General features: G+C 34.2%; 1 protein-coding gene across 3 annotated transcripts in view; it reads right to left on the bottom strand.

The window, feature by feature from the left end:
- Positions 1–14,238, bottom strand: part of LOC130049160 (transient receptor potential cation channel subfamily M member 2-like) — an 84,009-nt gene that overhangs the window by 1,242 nt on the left and 68,529 nt on the right. For all 3 annotated transcript variants that reach the window (XM_056146377.1, XM_056146378.1, XM_056146379.1), the window contains 4 exons: positions 12,085–12,351; positions 11,578–11,770; positions 11,034–11,193; positions 10,253–10,425 (listed from right to left, as the gene is read on the bottom strand). In XM_056146377.1, coding sequence (XP_056002352.1) covers positions 10,253–10,425; positions 11,034–11,193; positions 11,578–11,770; positions 12,085–12,351 — 793 coding nt within the window. The remainder of the gene's footprint in view (positions 1–10,252; positions 10,426–11,033; positions 11,194–11,577; positions 11,771–12,084; positions 12,352–14,238) is intronic.

Here is a 14,238-nt window from a genome sequence, read left to right as displayed (position 1 = left end):
GTATGTGTGTGTGTGGGGGGGGGGGGGGTGGGTGTGTGGGTGTGAATACTAAAAAATAAACTATACCAACGGTGAAAATAACGATCAGTGATAAATCTTATAACACCTATAAACAATACAAACTGGAGAGTTGGGCAAACTCTAGCTGCAATAATGTAGCCCTATCCATTTTTTTTTTATTCTGACGTTTTCGGGATAGGGCTACAATTCCATAGGATCTCCGTAATGGTGCAAAATAATTTTATGAATAACCGATAATAAACTCTGTGTATTAGTCCCAAATGTTGTTTACACCAAAAGGAGTACCAACTTTGTGCTCGGGCATATCTAATAAAGGTGTTTTTCATTAAATATTATGAACAGCATGCACAATTCTTCGTCTGCTCCGCCATGTTTGTTATGGCAAGATCTCGTAGGTGGATCTAATGAAAAACCTAAACATTGACAATCAGCGCGAAAATGTAGTTACTCGAGCCACTTCGACAAAGAAAGGAAAATCATATTGTTGCAGAAAGAATTTACACTCAGCTGTTCGGGTTTTAACTTGATGTTAAATTCAAACCTTTTCAATACCGACGAAATAGCTTTCGCCTCCATACTTGTCCATTGATGTAAATACTACCTTATATGGCATATGCAAATGATTTGACAATCGGAAGTTGAAACTTCAGTACATCAAACATGGCGCACAAATATGAATTGAGAAATTGGAATTTATCGAAATTGTTGAAAACGGTAGAATAGAGCATCACAAATCTTAAGTTGCAGGTTGTAAATTTATATATTGACGAAGAAACATAGAATATCATTTTATTTACGTAAAGAAAGTCAGGAAATGTTTAGAATGAGCGCAAATGTTGCGGGAGTGAATCACTCCCGCATTTGCACCATTACGGAGATCCTAAGGAGTTGTAGCCCTCTCCCTAAAAAAAAAAATCAGAGAGGGCTACATTATTGCAGCTAGGCAAACACGGATTCCTGGACACACCAGAGGGGAGGTCAGGTGTCTAAAACAAAGTGCTGAGAACGGCCTAACAATCGGTATGAAACACCTCAAACAGCATTTGATCCAATGGGAGGTTGTTTTGGCAAACTAGATCGTGAACACTACCTTAGATTTCGCAAAATAATGAATGTAAACGAGACTTTTGAAACTCCCGCACCATCAACATGTTTGTCAGTAGTGTGCCTCGATTTAAAAATTGAATATACCTAGAAGAAGCTGCTGCGCATCAAATGAATTGAGAGATTTAAACACTACACTGTATATGCATGTGAGAATGGATCATTGCTACACAAATATGGGAAATTGATGATGAAGAAACGGAAATCACCTTTTTTATCATAATTTTATGTTGTTATTTTGCCGTTAACATTTTATTTTCAATGAAATCACCACCATTATTTATTTGAAATATAATACCCATTACCTTTTAAGGGAGCTGTTAGTTCCCCGACATACATTAAGTCAAAGAGCTTGTATTCAATAATGTAGAAACGTCAGAACATGTACAGGTAAAATTTGCTGAGGTTTTGGTACACAAACTACGTCCGGTGCGATTTTTTGTAAATGAATGTTTTACATTTTTAACAGAACATCTTAAGGTAACTCCATACTTGGAGTTTTATCTGATACAAGTTTGAAAAATGTATTTATTTCCATTCATTACAGTTAAAACTAACAAATTATCAAATAAAATACATAGGTCATCACACATTTTAAGATACGAGACGTACATAAAAAGAATCATATATCACCGTCAGAAAATTGCAATTTTCCTTAAACAGCGTTATCAAAATGTCATGCAAACTGGTTATGACCATATGGTAGCATTCATAACAATTTCATGAAACTGTATCTTCACCAAAATATATAAAATATCTATAAAAAAATAAAGGAAATCTATCGTATAATAGACTTGATAAAGAAATTAATAGAAACAGTTATTGCCCTTGGATTCAATATTTTGAAACGTATCTTTGATTATTTATCTATAAATTAGACTTTTAAAATAGTTTATTTTTTGACAAGAATTTTTACAATAACTATCAGAAAAGACCCCAACAAAATTGATGTTCCTATCATGCATACATCTAAATAAATCATTGAGTTTGCAAAATCTGATGACATCACAGGGGGGTGGAATTACTTTAAAATCGAGCAGATGAGATGTCAAAAGGGATAATCAATATAATGCACTTCAAGATGTATGTGATACAGAAGTGTTTATGTAATAAAATGTTAAAATTCAGATTGATCATGTAAATTAAAATCTATAACCATCATTGCTCAAAACCTTGGGTAAATGACTAACCTCTATATGGAGGTATTTCCATGGAGTTGATGAAGAAACGTCAAAACCTTTTTCGCCATACAGTTTAATACGAGCGCGTGGTTTTAAGGGGTATATAACGAATCCGCAGATCGAATTTTTCCTTGTGGATGGTATACTTGAAATAATTCCCGTATGTATATTGGACCTAATCCATGTAGATCCTCGAAAGTATACAACAGGATTTTATGTTTTGTCCGATACGGTACATGTAACTAGTGACACAATATGGCAATTCGTGAAATATGTTTGTGTTTCCTTGGATGTTATGGCCAATTTAACATTGTACCAAACATTTTCCCGGATTTTTCAGTTCCATATTTTCCCGGATTTATTTGAATGTTTCAATATCCGACTTAGCTTGGATTTTACATTTTTCGTGGGTGCACGAGCTTTAGTACAATTTACCAGCCATTCTTAGATTACTAGTCACCTGTGCTGAAGACCCTATATTTTTTCTACGAGAGAAACTTCTAAGATGGTAAGTTAAACCTGACATTTTATATGCAAATTATTCTACAAGAGATTTTATGTACATATTGTTGTTAACTGAATGTTTACAGCGTGTTTACTTGCGAAAGTGCATTTTGGTAGCATGTTTAGAGTGCACGTTTGTTAGAAAATTCATAGCTTTATCGTAATGTTTGCAAAGTATATGATAATATGTTTTCATATTAATTTTCATAGTATTGAAGGACATAGAATTATGCTGTGAAACTTTTGGTGTGAATTTTTTGTGCACTCTGCAATTTTCATGTATTAATAGGAATGTTTTCCTCTAGCTATTTATGTGTAATAGTATGTAGTTTCTAGGAACATGCAAGGTGAAGATAACGAACAGTGATCAATTTCATAACTCCTACAAGCAATACAAAATAGATAGTTGGGCAAACACGGACCCCTGGACACACCAGAGGTGGGATCAGGTGCCTAGGAGGAGTAAGCATCCCCTGTTGACCGGTCACACCCGCCGTGAGCCCCATATAATTTTTTTACTTTCTAGTCTGATGAAATCGTTTTTGGACATTATGTACTGGTTTTCTAGAGTACAAGTGTAGAGTATTTACTGTAAACAATGTTACTTACTGAGGTTGATAGAGTATTTGTTTACTAGGAAATCATTTATCAAATGTTAGGTAATTTGTCTTTGCTATGAAATACTTTATTTTTTGTTTTGTATATTTGCAGTAAATCACACCACACGACCACCACACATACACATGGATGTTGTATAATTGGATCATGCTTACTAGAATTAAATAAAGTGTGTGCATTTACAATGGAGTTGACTTTGAACTGGGGGTATCAGTACATTGGATGTATCACTAGCCTGGCAGCAGTGTTTTGAACATTCTGTAATTTATGCAAGGATGCTGAATTAACATTATAAAGAAGTGCATTTCAATAATAAAGACGGGATGTAATCAGTGATATATCGGGTGTCCTGCACGCATCCTCCGTTCTAATAAATCTAATTCTACCGACATTACGAAGTTGAAAATAACATGGTTGCGTTCGTGCCCTTATTTCACACTACATGTTAAGTGTGCTGTCGAAAAGCGTCTCAAGATTTTTGACAAATGAAGCACTAGTGACGACAGATACACCGAAAGACATTTGATATCCTGATAATTCACAGACTGTACGCTTTGTTTGTTCACTGATTTGCAGTCTCTTTTCAATGCTGTTTAGATTTATGATCTAGTATACCTGTGTCATTCGCGTAGCAATGATAACGCATGTTGTGCCTCCGGCAAAGAACATGAGCCACAATATGCCATTTTTGGCCTACCAGATTTGGAAAAATTAATGAACACTTTAAAATAAATCTAAGATTATATTCTTTATCCATAACATGAGCCAAGTTGTATTGCGCAATCGATTCCTCACACCGGATGTTTAAAGCACTCAAGTAAATGCCCAAACCTACCGCAGTTTCACGTTTTCCGGGAAAATCGCATAAATTTGCCAACTTCAGTCTATAAATTCTCATGGGCCGCATTACTCACGACTCAATTTTGTAAACTAAAATTAAAATGCAAAGTTAGATTAACACTTTACATTAAAAAAATTAACTCGTAATCAATGCGGCCATGTCGAAAAAAAAATAATAATAAAAGTGTCGTCTGGAAACGTCAGATTCCAAGAAAGTCAATACATACATCAAACGCAGTTGATACGACTAAAAAAGAAACAGCAAAGAGGTGAGTTTTTATGTTCTTATATATTTATTAAAATAAAAAATCAATATCTAAACGAATAAATATGAGAGTCATGACCATGGTAAAAAGGTACAGGGGGGGGGGGGGGTTACACCTATCGTGTATGTTTGATTCCGAAGTCCGTTCCGATGGCTTTAAAAGTACTGATTTCCCTACCTTTTGTTACTTTAAAAATTATATTGTTCGAAACAGAATGAATGTTCGAATCAAACATACAGTACAAACTTATACGGCCATACAGAATACCCCAGTAAACATTTCAACTATACAGGCCCATCATGTACACATGTATTACGCATGGAGATGTGCGATATATATACAGACAGTATGTTCTATCGTATGAATTTGTCCATTGGTTCTCACAATTTTTACAAATTTGTACGTTTATTATACTAACAAATGTCCGTAATGTCAAACACGGCGTTAGCTTTATCTTTACATTTGTACTTGAGAATTTGAACGCACAATATTCATACATCGAACGGAGAATACAATTCTTGTTTTGTTTTCACTTTTAACTATTTAAGTTCGTAAATTCATAAGTCCCTTGTATATACGTGGAAAGAAACCTACAAAAACACACAGATAGTTTGTTTTTAATGAGGTAGGTCAATTTAATTACAAGTTAATTGATTTATAATTAGATTTTAGGAAAAATAACCTAGGCTAATGGGTTTTGACATGAAGATAAGATTTTCATCCAACCCAAATTGTATAATTTCAATTACATGTATATGACATAAATATTTCAGATATGCCAAGGAGTGGTCCCAAATTCTTTCTCTGTTTCAACTGTCCATGGAGAGTAAAACCAAAACACAGATCCATGATTTCAAAGAAATATAGGACAGTGATCACCACTCTGATAGGGAGGGCACCATCTGATCATGATTTTCTGTGCAATAGATGCCAGAGTGTGTGTGTTGCTCCCATATTAAACAGAAGAATATCAAGTCGGTTAGGCCACAGATTCAAGACATTCTAGCACCACCACCAGCAGCAGTAGTTCTTCCAATTAGTCCTCCTTCTGTATCACTCCCATTCCCATGTACATCAAGAGGGCACACTTCGTGCTGTATCTGTGAGTGACCAGGTCCAAAGTTAGTTGTAGCCCCAGTAGAAGTAAGGCATGAAATCTTCATTTCAAAAGAGGCCATCATTCCTGCCGAGGCTCGCTTCTGTACAAATCACCTACAACAAGACATAGAAGAACTTGAACCTATTGCTGACAACACCATGTTCAACAAAACAGGAGTGACACAATCAATGCAGTTTTTGAGAGCTGAAGTTTTGAGAAAAGAGAAAATAAGGTTGGATTTTGACAACAGTGAAAGTCTAACAGTGACCATCAGAATCTCCTGGGAGCCCCTAAAGCTGCTTTGGAGGACTTGCTGACATATGTAAACCTGTAGAATATGGAAACTTGTGCTAGATAAAAGCTTTATAACCTTTCTACCAGTGATGTATTTGTTGACAATAAAAAGGGTATTTGATTTTAGCAGAATAATTACTTATTATAAACTACTAGTATTATCATTGTGATACTTAACTGGCAAATAACAAACAGCAAACATGATTTGTAAATGTTTTTTCCTGTATAGATCTACATGATACTTCTATTTTGGGAACATTATGAAAATAGGCCAATTTAGATTATTTCTCATTCTGTGGCATTTACAAGCATGTATACATTACATGTAAATGCAAAATAATCCAAAAAACTACGGTGCCTTAGGATATATTCTATTTCAAATATGTATGTAGATGTAATTCTATTGAAATCTATATTAATTCCTGAAAGATTTTTAGATCACAGCTCATGAATTACGTTCTGTCAGTCAATAATGTATTTTACAAACATTTAAAATTTTGGTTAAAAGACCTCAGTATCTTTACATGAATAATACGTATAGGAGTATACAATTATTGATCAAGATAAATACGGTAGAATTTATACAGTATCATTTCTCAAATCGTATTTTCAGAGTCAATAATATACTGACTCTGATCCCCTATATCAGTGGTGTGTTGTTATTATTCACGCTATGGAATCTACATGTACATGTAACAAACAAGATCATTTGATACTTACTATTAGGTGTCTACAGTAATTTTCCTTTAATCAGGTTTCACAGGAAATGCTCGTTGAACGTGTAATTCCGAGTAAATTCGAATTGAACATGTTTTGACGAGACGCGGTGTCGACTTATTTCGTTACCATTGATATCGATACTCGGTCGTTTTAATACTAAACAAAACAAAAACAAAACAAAAAAGACCAACAAAAAAAAAAAAAAAAAAAAAAGAAAAAAAAAGAAAAAACACAAAAAACAAAAAAAAAAAAAAAAAAAAAAAAAAAACAAGAGGCCCAAGGGCCTAGAATCGCTCTTCTGATAAATTGTACAACTCCACCATTTCTATTCTTAGCCTCTTAGTATTCTAAATCTTTAGTTAAATCCTAAGAATTCAAAAAAGTAGTTCAATGTGACCTACTTTTTGGTTTACACATTTTGAGAACCCAAGAAATATCAACTGACAAAGTTTGATGATTTTAAGCCAATTAGTATCTGAATATTGAAATATAGCTGTCAAATTCCAATCGTAGGTCATGGTGACCTACTTTTTGGTCAGCGAACTCCGAACATGCAAGACCCATCAAATGACAAAGTTTGATGACTGTAGGTCAAATAGTATCTGAAATATATAAATATAGCCGTCCAATTCCAAAAGTAGGTCAAGGTGACCTACTTTTTGGTCAACACCCTTTGAACATGCAAGACGCATGAACTGACAAAGTTTGATGACTGTAGGTCAAATAGTATCTAAAATATATAAATATAGGTGTCCAATTCCAAAAGTAGGTCAAGTTGACCTACTTTTTGGTCGAAACCCTTCGAACATGCAAGACCCATCAACTGACAAAGTTTGATGACTGTAGGTCAAATAGTATTTTAAAAAATATATAAATATAGCCGTCAAATTCCAAAAGTAGGTCAAGGTGACCTATTTTTTGGTCGACACACTCCGAAGACTCAAGATGCATCAACTGACAAAGTTTGATGATTTTAGGTCAAATAGTGTCTGAAATATAGTAATTTAGCTGTCAAATACCAAAAGTAGGTCACGGTGACCCACTTTTTGGTCGACACAAGTCGAAGACTGAAGACGCATCAACTGACAAAGTTTGATGATCCTAGGTTTTACAGTGCCCAAAATATGCATCTAAAATTGAAAATGTGAAATTTGAATATCTGCAAAATTCAAAAAGTAGGTCACTGTGACCTACTTCTTTCATAAATATGTTTCAAGGCCTCAAGATGCATCAACATACAATATTTGATAATTCTAAACCTCTCGGTATTTGAAATAATAACTTAAAATATATCTATAAATGATAAGCCATAAAATTCAGAAAGTAGGTCATGGTGACCTATTTTTCAGTTGACGCATTTCAAGGTCCCATGATCCACCATCTGACAAGCTTTGATGATCATAGGCTTCAAAGTGTCCAAGATATGCATCAAAATTAATTTTAAAATAAATACCTGCAAAATTCAAAAAGTAGGTCACTACTTTTGAGACAACTTGACACAAGGTCCTAAGATGCATCAACTGTCAAAATTTGATGATCTTAGTCCTTATAAAGACTAAAATATCTCAGATTTAAGGAATTTAATTTTTTTTTAAATTTAGGTCAACTTTGAAGTGACCTTGAGACTACGCCCTTAGCCCCAGGGTAATGCCTTGAACAATTTTTTATCTACAACATATCCTCATCCTTATGTGTAAGTTTAGTGATAATCTGCCCTGTGGTTCTTGAGAAGAAGATTTTTTAGCAACCACTACTTTTGTTTGTATTTTCCTGATTATCTCCCCTTGTTAAAGGGTCACATCCCTGTATTTAGTATGTATGAAAGCCCTTGGGCCAATGATACCCTGTAACAAATTTGAAAAAAATTGGCCAAGGGGTTCTTGAGTTATAGCCCTTTTTCTAAAAAGTTTACGCACACCGCACACCGCACAAATGGCCATAGCAATAGCTCTTTGAACCTTTGGCTCAGAAGAGCTAAAAACACTATGGAATATGATATGAAACAATTGTTCCAATGATTCACTTCTGTCACCATGTAAATAGACTACATACTATATTTATTCTTCTTATTATTTCAGTATTTTAAAATTCAAGTAAAAATAATTTCAAAGTAAAATTGAACAATCACGGCTTTGAACATCGTTTCCAAAATATTTCTTATTTCTATTTCCCAAATTTGGTCAAAAATGCTTATTATGATCATTGAATAAGCCATTTTAGCTATTTGAGTGCATATAACTTGATATATTTAGAAATTTATAGGTTCATGTACATTGTACACGGTCATTGGAGGTTTATTGTTGTGACGTGTATCCCGAAATGTTAATTTTTTAACATTAAATACCACAATATCCATCCCCATAGTAACAAACAAGTATAGAATATATGAAGAAAAAAAAAGAAAAACATTTCTAGAAAGCCTATATCCCAAAGATTATTATATACGGAAATTATCAATATCCCAGGCTAGCCCATTTTTCATGGTCCGTGGGTCATGTTCTTTGTTCGATTGATTTGGAGAGCATGCATTATAGACGAGGTCCTAACACAGAACCCTGCGGAACATCAAAGTGGGGTAAGAACTTTTGGATACTGTAGATTCAACAGTAATTTGTTGACTTCGACCAGAGAGATAAAACTTGATCCATAACAGAGCCGATCCCGTGATACCAAATGCACACTCCATACGCCTGATCAGAATTTGATGGTCTATGACGTCGAATGCAGCTTACATATCAAATATCTCGAGTGCAACACATCAAACTCCCGTCAAATGCAGAGGTAATATCATAGTTAACCCGAAATAGAGCCGTTTCTGTGGAGTGACAATAGCGGTAGGTTGTGAAACTTGGAAGTGCTCAGATGTTGTTGGTTTTTTTTTTTTCAAGTCGATCTGTCACTGCTTTTCCCAATATTTTAGATAGAAAAGGTAAATTTGATGCAGGTCTGTATATCTGAATTCATTGTTGTCAAGTCCTTGGTGGTTAATTTATGGTCATACTAGAGTTTTTATAAAATCCTATGGCACGTTCGATTTCAGGAAAGATTTCTTAACAGTTTCAATAATGATTGGTAAAACACACTTCAAACAATGATTTAAAACTTTGGTGGACATTGGGTATATTTCGCAGGACTTTGTTGGCACACCACTGATAATATAACGCACCTCATAAAGTGACATTGGCTCAAACACTGCTAAAGGAATACCATCAAATTTAATATCAGCGCAAAAAACTACTTCAGTAGAAGGGGACGTGCTCGAAGACCATAGCGTGTCTCTAAGTTTCTGATAATTTTTTCAATAATGTATTTAATTTGGATGCAAGATTGAGTTCGTTATCATAAACAGGTAAAACTGACATATTTGTATTGTGGGATTGAACACTGTTCGTTATCTTCATCTTTCTCCAAATACAGATGTGGATGTCTATATAAATGGGATACATCGAATCGTTTGAATGTATATTCATATCTGGAGGACAATATAATTATGTAGGATTAATGAAGATACATTGTAGGTTATTTACATTTCAACATAACAGTTTACAATGATATTCATGTTCAAATTTGCTGATATGTAGACGTAGATCGTATTTCATATTTACTTTCGCATTTGTTGAGACAGCATCCTTTCCTTTTTGGGCAGCAACCGAAACGATAAGGAAGGAATATGAAATTTATGGGAGAAGGAATCCTCCATTCGTAATCATTGATGACTGTGTACCTCTCAAATCTCCACAATTTTTCGGAGTTTTCTTGAACCCTTTCAAATGTGTAGCTGCAAAGACATTTAAAATCGTTCATGTTGAGGTATTGGGATATGTCAAATAAGGCATATTGTTAGCAGTTGTTTGTATGTTGTTTTACGTCTTTTCTCTTGTGAATACGTCTCTATCTGTAAGTGATAATCAGAAATGTTAACCCTTTGTAAAAAGTCAGAGGCCGTCTTGGTGAGGCTACTTTATCGTGCCCACTCTTAAAGTGACAATCATATCCATAAAACACATGACTTTCAATCCCCAAGACGAAGGATTAACAAAGAAACGGTATCCACTTGTGTTAAAAGTTTTACGTTTGGCACAATGCCGGAGGCGATTACAAATTAAGCTTTCGAAACACTAGGGTATCCAAACAGATATTTCATGACAGTGTAAGAATGTGTATTATATAAAGTAGATACGTTCAAATGTTGTTTTCATTATATACCTACTTTTAAAGCTACGTCATTTCCTATCCCACCAAAAGGCCTTTTTAGATGCTAATAGTAATGATTATCATTGTGCATGTTTTTAGATATTTGAAATACACACAAAACCTTAAACATTTGGTACATTAAAATGTCAAAGACGATACGAGCAATTAATATGTTGATATCACACGACATACCTGAACATGGCAATGACGAGGTTGACCAATAGAAGGTTAGAGAATAACATGTACAATGCCGAAACGCCCAACACTGTCCAGTCTTCTTGAGGGCAACGCTCAATGGAAGGGTCGGACTGCCACACCGAAGTAATGTTTGAACAGTCCGATAGGTCTTTGCCTAGAATGACAAAAATATGCGATAATACAATTCTGAATTTGGAATGTTGGAAAACAAGATAGAGGTGGTATCAATCATATTCATTTTATCAATTTTGATTATATATTTTATTGAAATATCATTTTATTGATTGTATTGAATGGATAAACCCGTGGATGTTTTAATGGAATAAACTACAGTATTAGACTTAACAATCAGAGCATTCAGAAATTAATTTTACAATGTAAAATCCACTAAAATTACATTACCGTAATCAAAGATAATTTTGTAACTCCTTTTTAGATTATTTCTTGAAAATCAAGAAACAAAGACTTGTGGATTTAAAAACTTATTATTATCACTACCATATCTTTCAAGTGCGCATTGGAATTATTATACTGTCACCTTCCAAGAAGTCATTGAATAACTCTCCATAGAGTTGAAAATAGGGGTAGTAAATGATTTGCCAAATTCTCCACTGCGTCCAGTCACCATCCCAAATGCCCTGATAATCCGGCCAGAGGTTTGCATGGTAGTAAATTCCAACTCCTATCACAATAAACACCGCCACGAACAGGAAACCAAACAAATCCTTCAACTACAGAATAATAATGTAAAGCAACATTTTTTCATAAGAGCAAATGAACTTGAATGCGATAAATTCATGTATTTAACTAGAATTTGTTTTAAAAATGAACATTCTCTAAGTCTATTACTGAACATTACTCCTTGGAGTTTTAAGGGGATTTTTGGCGATTTGCAAATACAATATACAATAATGAAAACTAGTAACGAAAAATATATGTTACGGTATATAACATGCGAAATATTTATTCCATTACACTATCACAAACCCGGGCAATCTTAAATAACATACTGCTATGTATCATTTAATATATAAAAAAAATGTACCATTTCCTTTATCATAATCAGAGTGGGTCCCAATCGTCTATGGATGAGAAATACTTCCAAAAATCTTAGATACATAACCAGCAAGGATAAGGAAAACATTCTTCTGGCGATGGTAAAGGTTTCAGAGGGGTGCATGTGACGTACAAACAGCGCTGTGATTAATAAGGCGTACGACAAAAGATCCACCAAATTCCAGAAGTCATAAAGGTATCTCTTCATCCGGGAGTAGTAACTGCGATGTGAGCGATTTTCTAATTCCAAGCATCCCTAAATGATATTCGAACATTTCATGTTAATTTGGTTCTAAAAAAGCAGATGTAATCAAAGCAGACAATTAGTTCTTACACTTTCAAATAGAACAGATCAGTAGTTTTGTTCAAGCAGTTGGGGATATGAATTATCCACAGGTGTATCAGATGATACCATGACACAAAAGTCACAAATCACGGCAATTGTTTTATCGACATGTATGATCCTATTATCATGAAACGCTTCCCTACACAATTCCTTATGTGTATTATGGATTTATTATGATCATGTAATAGTTCAATGTACGAAAGCCAAATCAACGAAATCCCATCAAAAAACGGTCTTATTTTTTAAGACTCATAAATAGACGTCTGGAGGTGTAAGTGAAACATCACAAAGAACCTGATTCGCAAACACTAAAATATGACCCTTAAAATATATAAAATTTACTGTAAATGTTGATTAGGAGTATTGGTGTCAGAAACATGTTAGATTTTAAATATAGAAGCACAACTAAAGCTGTATCATACTAGAACCGGATATGGTACCGCATTTTTGTCATTTTTCACCAAAAACTGGTTATTTTGTAAATTTTTTGCCATACTGGTTTCATCTCGCTCTAGATATTTAAATTATTTTTATAATACACACCTTTTAAATTGTTCTTAATTGCAAAAATATTTTAGGGCGAGCTGGGAGCACTATTCTTATTTTTTGAAAAACGATAATCCGAATTGCTGCTAAATATTACGGTTATAATGCACTGGTGGCGGAAAACCTGAATTTTAAAGATACTATGGCTGATTTAAGTATCTTATGGAGAAACGAACTACGATGTTATAGGTCGGTGTTTATTTTTCAAGCAAGGGAAGTTCCCTCACCTAATAATAGTTTTCGGTTGCAGCTTGTTTTGCCCTTTTCTGTAGATGTTTATTTTCAATACCTATTTTTTCTTCGTCTTTTAAAGTCGTTCGCATATCATATTCATTGCAGTGTTGCTTTAAAAAAACCTGTGTACAATTTTGGTAGTTTTACATTATTATCATAAACATTATCATTAAACGAAACGATAGTTACCGAAACTGTTAGGCCTAGTGACTGAAAGGTACATGGCGTCTTATTTCACTTTGGGATATCGGAAAATATTCAGGCTCCACGCAAGTATTCTTGTATGATACTGATATCATATGGAATAATTTTTGCTTTATATACCCTACAAAGTTTTTATTACGCAGCTTTAGCTGTTAACATTCGAAATACAGTGGAGCCTCGGTAATCCGGACGCCATTAATCCGGACGCTTCACCTTCCGGGCGATTTTTCTAGGGAAGGGAATTTTTGTACATTATTTTGCATCATTAATCCGGAAATTCGCGTTCCGGATCCGGACGGTCACTTTTTACTACAAAACATTATAATGCATTGATAATTGTACCGTTAATCCGGACGGTAATTTTGTTTCCCATTATTATCGTATCATGAAATGTAAAACGTATACGGTACCAATTTTGATGTACCAGATGCCCATTTAGACAAATAATGTCTCTTCAGTGATGCTCAACCGAAATGTTTGAAATCCAAAATAACTATGAAGTTTTGGAGCTAAGTATAGCCAAAACAGCGTGTCAAAAAAGTGGAGCCAAATTCGTCCAAGGATAAGAGCTATGCACGAGGGAGATAATCCTTAATTTTGAAATGAATTTCTAAATTTTATAACAGCAATTAAATAATAGTTGCGCGTGACTAGATCAAAGCAGTAGTAGATCTTGATATTACGAGCTTAAATGATTTTGTTCTCCTAATATTGTCTTGGATAATAATAAAATAAGAACTATAAACTCTGGAAGATTGAATTTTGGTTAAAGAATATTGTCAACTGACATGATAATCACGAAATTCTGATATC

This window comes from Ostrea edulis, chromosome 8 (genome assembly GCF_947568905.1).
Source record: "Ostrea edulis chromosome 8, xbOstEdul1.1, whole genome shotgun sequence".
NCBI lineage: Eukaryota > Metazoa > Mollusca > Bivalvia > Ostreida > Ostreidae > Ostrea > Ostrea edulis.
This window is presented reverse-complemented; position numbering and strand designations above follow the sequence as displayed.